The sequence below is a fragment of the Seriola lalandi genome, unplaced genomic scaffold (genome assembly GCF_002814215.2).
Source record: "Seriola lalandi dorsalis isolate HSWRI2012SDOR001 ecotype SW California unplaced genomic scaffold, Sedor1 jcf7180002054976, whole genome shotgun sequence".
Classification (NCBI taxonomy): Eukaryota; Metazoa; Chordata; class Actinopteri; order Carangiformes; family Carangidae; genus Seriola; species Seriola lalandi.
In genome coordinates this window covers 334,159-344,727 of record NW_019525526.1, presented here as the reverse complement: position 1 = coordinate 344,727, position 10,569 = coordinate 334,159, and the positions used below count along the sequence as shown (strand labels likewise).

Sequence of the window (10,569 nt, the reverse complement as noted above, 5' to 3'; positions counted from 1 at the left end):
CCCCCCCCCCGACTCTCATTCCTGCACTTATACATCTTCCACATCACTGTTTTCTTATGTTTTAACAGTTAATGCTCAACATCAGACACAGGCAGGTGAAGTGAACATCGCACGTACATGAACAATACTGTAATATATGAAGACACTTTCCTCTCCTGCAACAAGTACTTTTACTTTTCATATTTTAACTACATTTGGCTAAAGAAAATAAATAAAAAATACATGCACTTTTAAAGCAATATTTTTAGAATATGGTTATAATCTATTTATTTAAGTAAAGGGTTTTAATGCTGCCTCCACTGTCCACAACTTACTGTTCAAGTACATTGTGTGTTTTTGAAATTTCAAGTCTGTACTGTCACAGTTCATTCTAGCTTTACTGACGGTGTTTGATGACTGGAAAATTGACAGTGAAGAAAAACTTCAAGCCTACAAAAGGGTGAGGTTGACGTGTGGTGACCCAGATTGAAAGCCAAAAAGTTTGACTCACCATTGTCAATTTTTTTTTTTTTTTCCTCTAGAGTAGTTTCTGTAAATCTTTGGTAAACAGACTGACTGGATAGGTGATAATGAGTGTGCTGCTCGTGCAAAGGGATTAGTGAACTTCAGGACTCGAAACACCTTTCGGATGCTGCCCCTCTCCTCCCTCCGACACCGCGGGACAGTGCACCGGCACTTTAAAATATGCTCTGCACTGTACCAGTGCCTAAGATCCTGTATTATACATTGCACATTGCATTTTTGAAGATCCCTGTCAAACAAAACAAGGTTTGTCCTTGTGGATCATTTCAGGACACTGGCAACCTGTGTCCTGAAATGAGCCACCCGCCTGACACAGCATCGCTCTGCTGTCCTTATTTAACATCACAGTTAGAGATCTTTGATGAGGTTGATCTCTAGCCCTTCACGTGAAACATGCTGGCAACGCAGACAAGTTGCTTTCTGCGCTCCCTCCAAGATGTTTCTCATTAGCGAGGCGTCACCTCTTCCCCCGTCCATTATCTGAGGAACAATTTGGCTTGTAGGGGTCCTATGGGGTTGTTTTAGGACATGAACCTACAGTATACAGTCACCCCTTGAAATAGCACCCATGGTCCCGTGTTCAACCCGCTTCCCAGCCCGGACCAACAATGCTGCTTTTCAAATGTCACCCGATAGAGCGGTGCGGGTGCCAAATTAGGACGGGGTGTACGATGTTCCAGGCGCAAAAAGAAGGTGATCAAACAGAGCCTGGGTCAGTGGATCCCCTCTAATAGAGAAGTTCACACTTGGCAGCCGGCGTCCTCATTCACCGGAAAGTGCTGGTGAAGTTTGCCAGAGTGGAAAAGTTTTGGAAATGCCTGCGCAAAACTGAGTTTGACCTCTACAGTCAGATCTGGGTCATCAGATTGTGGTTTAGGAGTCGTTATGGCGCTGAAGGCGGATGAAGAGACACATTTCTACCAGAGAGATAAAGTGCGTGTTGACTGATCCATACTGGCAGATTGGGTCGCAGCAGTGTGACTCTTTGGCCACGAAGGGGTGTTTATGAAGAGCTAAATTCATAGGCTTTAATTAGCAGGCTAGTAGTATGTAGCAGGAATCATAGTGTGCTTAATTAAACAAGGACTAAACGAGTTCATGGCAGGAGGTGACAGACTTTCAACAGTTGTAAATATACGTGGTGATACACGACAAAGACGACGCTGCATCACACATTGTTTACCAGTTATTGAGTTTGCGTTCGCTCCCATAATTATTCACTTTTTTTTTTTTTTAATTCCCCCGAGGGACAAATCCGAGATGCTGGGAAAGCGCTATCATATCAGTTTCACAGCATAACACTTAAGTACCTTGAACACATGCCTGGTGTGAATCATACACAGTGAAAACTAAATAAATGGTCAAATCATTGTCCCTAATCTGCACAATGGGTGGCAAATATTTGCAGAGGGAATTTCTTGATGCGTCGTTTCTTAACAGGAACAAAGCAAGATGGCCTCCTCTTAATTTGGGGCAAACACTGCCGGAGAATGGAGACAAAAGAGATGCTTAAACCCAGTCGGTCTAAGGGGGATATCTTCAGAGAGTCCCTAATTGATACATGCGGATTGGCGTGAAGGACCGTGGACAATAGCTCTATTGTTTCACTGGTTTCTGAATCAAGACGTCTGTCAACTGCGGTGTCTTTGCAGGGAGCTTGGCTCACCTCCAAACTTGAACTTTCTCTCTTGATTTTGCCGAAGCTTTTCCCGTCAGATTTCCTGCGTCTGCGTCACCGGAGGACATGTTGGAGGACGCGAGGTGTGACACGGGAGCAGGCGGTTTCCATTCACTGCTGATAAACTCACATTTAAGAGTATCCTCTAAGGAAGGGACTGAGACGTGATTTGAACCATGTACCAGATTTGAAGATGTAATCTGTAGAGTTTTAAAATTCTTTTTAAATAAAACACACACACACACACACACACACACACACACACACACACACAGAATATCAGAACAGTAAACAGAATATTGATAAATAGAATTATATCAGATTTTAAGGTAACACGGATCCTAAAAACTGGATTTTGCTTGAATGAAAACTTCCCTTTAAACCCAAATAAATATTATGAATTATATTTATATCTTTATTCTCCAAGCATGTTGAATTATAAACTTCTTTGTAGAAGAAAAATCTAAATTTTGCAGATTAAACTGACGTGTCGCCTGTGCACTAAAAGACTCCTTGATTAAGGATGCAATACATTTTAAAGTATTACAACAATTTAACACTGTCCCCATTTTGACTATAAATTATACCAAATTACATGTTTCCCTCTGGAAAACTTCCAAGGAAATTATAGAGAAACTACTAACCTTCAAAATAAAGCATTTATTCATGTTTACAACATTTTTTGTGGCATCTTTTTTTTTTTTTGACCTGCTTAGATTCATAAGAGGGTATTAGTGCCGACAGATGAGGTTTGAGTTTTGGGGGTCAGCCAGTGTAGCTGGGCAACGGTCCCACTTCCCAGCAACAGAAAACAAAATTAAACAAACTGCAAAAGACGATTTGCATGTTTTTCAGCAACACGATTGTCTACTGAGAGCAGCGTTACTCCTCAGCACTGATCTCTGGTCTGACAGGAAGAGAAGCTCACTCCGTGGAGTAAAGGAGACAGGTAGATTAATTCTGTTTTAGTTGGACGTGAACTTGAATCACTAAAGTGAAAAGTAAATTTGGCACCATGCAACCGAGGAAATACTGATTCAAATCTTCGTGCTTTAATTCTGCAGCCAGGGTTTTATAGTCCGATACGACGGGTTAAAAAATCACATGAACTGAAGGTTGTGAGAGAACGATCTGTGAACGAGCTGCGTCTGGAGTTTAACCTCCAGAAACACAACTGAACACTGCGCGGATGCTTCTGTTGTTTTTATGGAACTGGCAAGAGGCTGCATTGAGATGAAATGGAGTGGAAGTAATTAAATACGAGATTAAAGTCAATCTGCATTCAAATTATAATGAAGAACCAAATACACTGATGCCCTATTTGAAAATGATGCATGACAATACAATAGAGACCACATGATATTTATTTATAATCACAGTTGAAAACTGCCTGTAAGCTGTATGTACGGTATAAAGATAAAAAAAAAAAGACAATAATAGATACAAAAGCCATTCAATGATTGTCACGTTGAATCCTGAGAGAGACCATGACACAGCATATAGTTTTAATATATATTTAGGACATCTGGGTTTTTGTAGTGATACTGTTCTCGGCACATTTCGTAAGCTAATATCATTCACTTCTGCTTTAATCAAACTATGTTCAGACAATAGTAGAAAAAAATGCCTATTAGCATAAATAGCATAAATAGTCTCAAACTATCTTTATAATTTACAAAAATACACATTTATAAAGTATTTACATGAGCCTTAGTGCTGTGGTTTCAGTCGACATGGAGGATATAAAAATAAGGCAAGCCCTGTTTCGGATCATATATTTGTGTTAAATCAATTATTGCTGCATTTGGAAAAAAAACAAAAGAAAGAAACTGTGTGAATATGCAGGTGAACCCGTTACAGCAGGGCACGCTCGTCTCGTGTGGTTGTTGTTCTGAGGTAATGGCGGTCTCACAAAGGCAACTTTGGCAGATTGGAGTTGATTATGAATGAACAGTTTCAACAACATGTGTAAATCAACTGGGAGAATTTAGCTGCTCCAAAAGGAATACGGGCTGGATTTGGCATAAGTGGCAAGATATCAAATGTACATTTACATCTTAAACATGACAAAAGTAGTTGTGACAATAAGACTTGGGAAAGTTTCTGTTGAAACTGTCAGAAAAAAGTAAAAAAAAAATAGACATTTAAAATATTTTTAAAAAGTACAAGTTTTCAGTGGTTGTCTTACTTTGCAAATATATTTTTAGCATTAAGAGCAAAGTAGGAGCTTTAATATAGAAATAATAAAGAAGTAAAAAAAGATAAGTGCTAATTTTTTGTTTGACTTTCCGTCTGCTGTTTCCACAGTTTGAGTGCTTGTCAAGTCAAGTCAATTTTTATTTATACAGCGCCGAATCACAACAGCAGTTATCTCAGGGCACTTGTCAAGTTAAATCAAGCGTAGCTAAAATACTTTATGTTCTCTGATCTCTCCTGTGAGCCGATCGCTGAGGGGAGTGTTGCGTTCATGATGAAGAGAAGCCGCGACCTCGAGGACCTGCACTCTGGCCTCGCTGCTGAAATGCACGTATCGTACGTGTGCGTGTGTGTGGTTTCTTTTTCAGGGGGGATTCACGAAGCAGGAAGTCCCTAAAAGAGTGTGAGGTTGTGGTGCAGCAGCTCCTATAGCTCGGTCCCCTCCCGGGGGTAAATCAGGCTGTTGACACTGAAGCTGTTGTAGAAGTGGCTGTTGAACTGTCCGCTCTGCCCGCTGCCAAACGTGTTGTAGTACACTCCACGGTTGAAATGCAAACCCTCGCTGTGCTCTGACACCCCTGTGTCCTGTCCACCGGCGTTGGGGTGGTACGGGCTCAGGGCCGTAATGTTCCTATTTGACAGTTCGTTCACCAGTCCCAGGGACCCCTGCCGGCTGGGGCCCCCCGAGCTGAGTGTTGACATGCTGCTGTAAAAGTTATTAAAACAAGGAGCGGACGAGGCCAGTCCAGGCGGTGATGATGAAGACGAGCTCTTGTGGTTCTCGTTCATCGCCTCCATCTCCGGAGAGGACGGTCCCAGGAGCTGAGGACTGTCCGAGGGCTTCAGGGACGCCGCCACCGCCGCCCTGCCGTCCTCGACTTTTGTGGCCCCAACTGCCGCCGCCGCCGCCGCTCCACCTGCGCTGCTCGGATCTGACCGTCTTTTCCTTTTCCTGCGGAAGTTTCCGTTGTCAAACATCTTTTCACAGTTTGGGTCCAACGTCCAGTAGTTTCCTTTTCCTGTGATTGAAGATGAGACACATGACACATTGAAAATCAAATATTTGAATGTTGCTTCACCTGATGGATATTTTGGGGCCTGTTATATAGAAGTTATATTGTCAAAATAAAATAAATTATTTTCAAATATTTTTTACCTATTTTCTGCCTTTTTGTGACAAAATATGTCTCTACAAATAAATAAATAAAACAATTTCTCTCTGTTATAACAAACTTCTGTCCCATGTTTTCAAATCTAAATCTACAAAGTTTTTACCATTTATCTCATATTTCAGTCTTTTTCCTGGAGGCTCATTTTGAACATTATATTCTTTTATTATTGGATTCTCTGTAGGTTGAAGGAACAGTAATAATAAATAACACCTTTTTGAACTAACAATTAAACAATTAAAAATAATATTCAAATCATGTTTAAGTACAATGGATGTATTATTTTGTAGAAATAGAATGGTGTAAAATTCAAGGTTTATTTATGGGAAATTAAAATATATATTTCAATAACACCTTGTTATTTTATTCTGCTGTTTTAAATATTTTTAAAATAATTTTATGTTTTTGAATTGATAGGAATTTCTCTGTTTCAATCTTTTATCACTCTTTTTTTATTTTTTTATTTTTAGTTGGCTTATCTACCTGTCTCAAATTTTAACCACTTGTTGTTGATTATAAATTATAAATAAATTACCACACAGCATCAATTAATGTCAGGACTTTTAGAGAATGATTATTATTTTGAGTCAGGTGTTGGTAAGACTTATTTGACCACTCACTGGAAGTTTGAGGCTCTATGAAAAATAATTAAGTGTAATAATAAATAATTTTTTTTTTCTTTTGAAGACAGAAAGTCAGTTTAATTCATGCTCAATTAATTTCACGTCTATTTCAGCCTCACTAAGACTTCCAGGTGACTAGACTGAACCCGAACGCCACGTATTATTTTTAATAACATTTCCCCTGGTGCGTTCACGGTACCTGGATCGTCCTCGTCCCTCGGCACTTTCTTGAAGCAGTCGTTCAGAGACAGGTTGTGCCGGATCGAGTTCTGCCAGCCGGCTTTGCTCTTCTTATAAAACGGGAAGTTGTCGGCGACGTACTGGTAAATCTGGCTCAGGGTCAGCTTCTTCTCGTGCGCGTTCTGGATGGCCATGGCTATGAGCGCGGAGTAGGAGTAAGGCGGCCGGACCAGCTTCAGCAGCTCCTCCTGACTGGCGATGGACAGCCAGCCCAGGTCGGGCCCACCGAATCCAGGTGAGTTTGTTATGAACTGCCGCTGCGAGCCGTAGGAGGGCGGGATGAACGACGCCGGGTTGTTGCCGTGCAAGTAAGACGCGGAGGAGTTGACGCCCGGCCCGTTGAGCCACAGGTACGGGTTTGGAGACGATGCGTACTCCCCGAGGCCGTAGCCGGCGGGTCTCTGCGCGCCCTGGAGGCTCTGCTGGTGGTACATGCTGCTGAAGTTGTCGCAGTAGACAGCGGCCATGTCCGGGGCCTCCTGGGCGCCTTTGGGTGGGAGAGAGCCGACGGTAGGGGAGGTGTGGTGCTGGTGCTGGTGATGGGACTGGGGGTCGATGGAGTTCATCACTCCCCGCGGGAAATCCCAAAGGAAATGCTGAAGCGGTTCAGGTGTCCTCTCCCGGTGGTGAGCAGGTAGCAGCAACAAGTGTCGGGGAGGACGGTGGAGTTTGGGGAGTTTTAATAGTATAAACCCTTGACAGTGGCCACATCCAGGCACCGGATAATTCCCAACAGCCAATAGACACACACGGAGGAACAGGGGGTGTGGTCATGTTCTCGCTCATTCAGCAGAGACTGGGTCAGTGGTTCCCAAATGTTTCCCCTGTCAAAACCTCCTGGAGAGACACAACAGACTCCTGCTGGGCGCGGGTTTTCTCAGAGGGAACGAGGCTGTGATCACGAACAACACACCTGACTCCGGCTGCAATAACAACAATAATAATCAATAATATAAACACTGCTTTCCTGTGTTTAGTTATTTCTGCTAATCTGATGAAAAGACACTGAAATCACAAGTGTGATTTAAGCTTATTACATCATGTAGAATTAGACTGTAGCTGTTAATGATGATAAATCAAAAATGTGTCACATAATTTGATCTGATATAATTCATGGAATATACAATGATCCTTAAACTTTTTTTGGGGGGGAAGTTGAACATAGTGAGATCTGGAAAATATTTTATTTTGGGTGATGAGAATCAGATACTGTCATGTTTATCCTGTCATTTACTTTTTATATACTTTTCCCACCTCAGTAACAAACTTTTCATAAAGGTAAAAACTTGTTTCCAAAATAGTGTTTCCTTTTCTTTCTCTTTTTTCCTCATTCAAATTCATCTCTGTAGCTAAAATGAATAAATAAATGAATAAATATAAGAATGAAATGCCAAACACACATAACAAACCCAATGATAAAGGAGTCTCATTAAAGAAGTTTTTGTTATTTGTATTCTTTGGTCACATTGTGAAACTGCTTCCTCACACTGACTGAACTTGTCCAAACCTTGTGAGACAGAAAGACTTTTACACTGAGGGATGAGTTGCTGTTTCAGTCGGCGCATATTTAACTGATCACCATGTAAAGTGTGTAAATTATAAACCTTTCATTCGCTTTATATCAATGGGTCCCTGGGCTCCAGTGAACCCGGTCTCCAGGACTGTGAACCCGGTCTCCAGGACTGTGAACCCGGTCTCCAGGACTGTGTATACAGTTTTTAAAAATGTCAACAGAAGCCCAATTTTACGAAGCGCTGAACCCGCAAAACTGACAAATCCCAACAGACCATAAAGCGATTATACACCATAACATTAAGGCGTGATTAATGTTTGATGTTGTCCATCCGTGCTACAACATGAAAACCTAATGGAAATGAATTATAGACAATTACTCTCGTTGATTATTTCAGCTGCGGTTCATTGGTTTTAATAGAGGAAGTTTGTATGTGTTGCATGAATTTAATGGTTAATGATCACTAACATTTTATAACTATGAACAGATTACACACCTTTAAACACAAATACACTGAGTTCAGCTTGTGTTTAACTCCTCTTTACTGCATCGCCCACATGGCTGTTCTACAGGGGGTCGAACTGAGACATAATACATCTCCTACACATCTCAGTACCCGACCCACTCTGACCCTGATGCTAATATTCACCCAGTTCTGAACCCAAACAGCCCTAAGATCAGATCTTATAATTCACTCACTCTGCAGACACACACACACGCACACACACACGCACACACACGCACACACATACACACACACACACACACACACACACACACACGACAAATCTCTCTTAAAGTAAAGGCACGATTTATAATTCAAATCTATGCAAAAGGATAGTCAACCTGGGAACCTGCACTTCCAAACTGATTGACAGGCCTTTACTCAAAGTGTTTAATGTTTTCTGATGCTGTTAAAGTTTAGATTTTTGACAACAAGCAAAATAAATAAATAAACCAGAAACTTAAATGTTCAAAAATATCCAGGATGGTCCTTTACAGCTGACACATGAACTTCTCTGACTCACCTGTGTATCCTCATGTGTCACTGTGATTTACACAGAGGTTACCGAGCAACTGGTGCATTAGAGAGAGACACACACACACACACACACACACACACACACACACACACTAAAGACTTTGTGTGATAGTGTGATAACTTGTGTAAAAGTCTTCATCAGATTTATATGAAAAATAAAAACAAAAAAATAAAGTATGCAGACCCGTGTTTCGTCTCCTGTTTTTTTATTTTTATGATGTTTTATGACTTTATTTATAGAATAAACTTTATGCTGACATCAGCTCATTTTACGTTATATTGGTGATGTGATGTGAACCAGTACATGCAAGTCAGATTCATATATAAACAAGACAATATACATCGTGGAGCTGAGACATCACATCTGAGAAGCCTCCCAAAGAGAACTTATTATTTTTGTTTACATGCTTCAAATGCCAACGGGGGGCAATTAAAGCACGTGTATTAATATTACGAACTGTCAAAAAGGTCTCGACGGATAAAACTGCTCGACAGTCGTGACGTGTTTATATTGTTAAATATCCTTAGGCCAGACACGACAGATCAGTTTCTTTGAAGAGTTTTCACGCCTGTTTTCTCGGCTAATTAAGGTGTCTGGAGAAAAGTTTGACACTGGCTTTTAATCTTTTCATCAAAGCTGTTTCATTCAGGATGTTCTTGTTAAAAAGCAAGATTTATTGATTGATTTTTATTTTGGGTTTGCAAAAAAAAAAAAACTTGGAAATAGCATCTTGACAAATTCATCTTAACTCATACTTCACTTACCAGCGTTTTCTAGAGCTTTTACCCTCATGGTTCATTTCAGTGTCTGACAGTATCACTTATTTACATTGAGTAAAATATCCATAACAAGGATTCCATGTTTTTAATGGCTGCTCTGTTCCATCAAATGTTGGTGTTGGTGAGCTAAATGATAAAGAAGCTAAAGGACAGCACGCACAAAGAAAAGCTTTGAGCTCGGACTGAGACAGCAGCTCTCAGCGCTGAGGAGGACTGGGTTCAGCTGATCCTACCAGTTACCTGCATCAGGAGGTCGTCATTTCACTCTCTCAACAGTCTAGATCCGACTTTTAATCACTGTTGAAGCCACAATATATGATCATTTTTATTTGCTTTTACATTGTTGGGAATTGGGAATTTTAGGAACATGATTTTAAATGTCAGTGTTTACTTATTATAAACCTATTCTACAGTTTTGTCTTATATGTTCTTACTTCTCTTTTATTTTTTTTAAATCGTGGAGTTATAATTTCTTTATGTTTATGAGCACAGATCCTCAGAGAGATTCCTCCTTGAATATTAGACCCCAGTCTTTCAGAGGACGTAGTGTTTCTTCCTGCAGCCCTCCGGCTCAGATATGGAGCTACACTGCCACCTTCAGATGCCTGTTCTTCAGTGGCAAATCCCAGCGTGCCAGCCATCCTCAAAAATATGCAGGGCTCTCGTGCAGGATACAACATTCACCACAAGATGGAGGCAGCTGACTGTGCGGTGAACTGAAGCACCCGCAGCAGAGAGCAAACGGCTGTGGATGAAGCTGCCAAGGAGCCATCAAACTCTTGTAGGTTCTGGCCTCAGAAATCTGA

At 41.0% G+C, this 10,569-nt stretch overlaps 1 protein-coding gene across 1 annotated transcript; it reads right to left on the bottom strand.

Annotated features, from left to right (window-relative positions):
- Positions 1-3,546: 3,546 nt before the first annotated feature.
- foxi2 (forkhead box I2) lies at positions 3,547-7,113 on the bottom strand. The gene is made up of 2 exons (XM_023396335.2): positions 6,388-7,113; positions 3,547-5,415 (listed from the first exon to the last, which is right to left on the bottom strand). Exons 1-2 carry the CDS (start codon positions 6,992-6,994, stop codon positions 4,823-4,825), a joined length of 1,200 nt encoding a protein of 399 aa, XP_023252103.1. The 5' UTR covers positions 6,995-7,113; the 3' UTR covers positions 3,547-4,822.
- Positions 7,114-10,569: the final 3,456 nt, after the last annotated feature.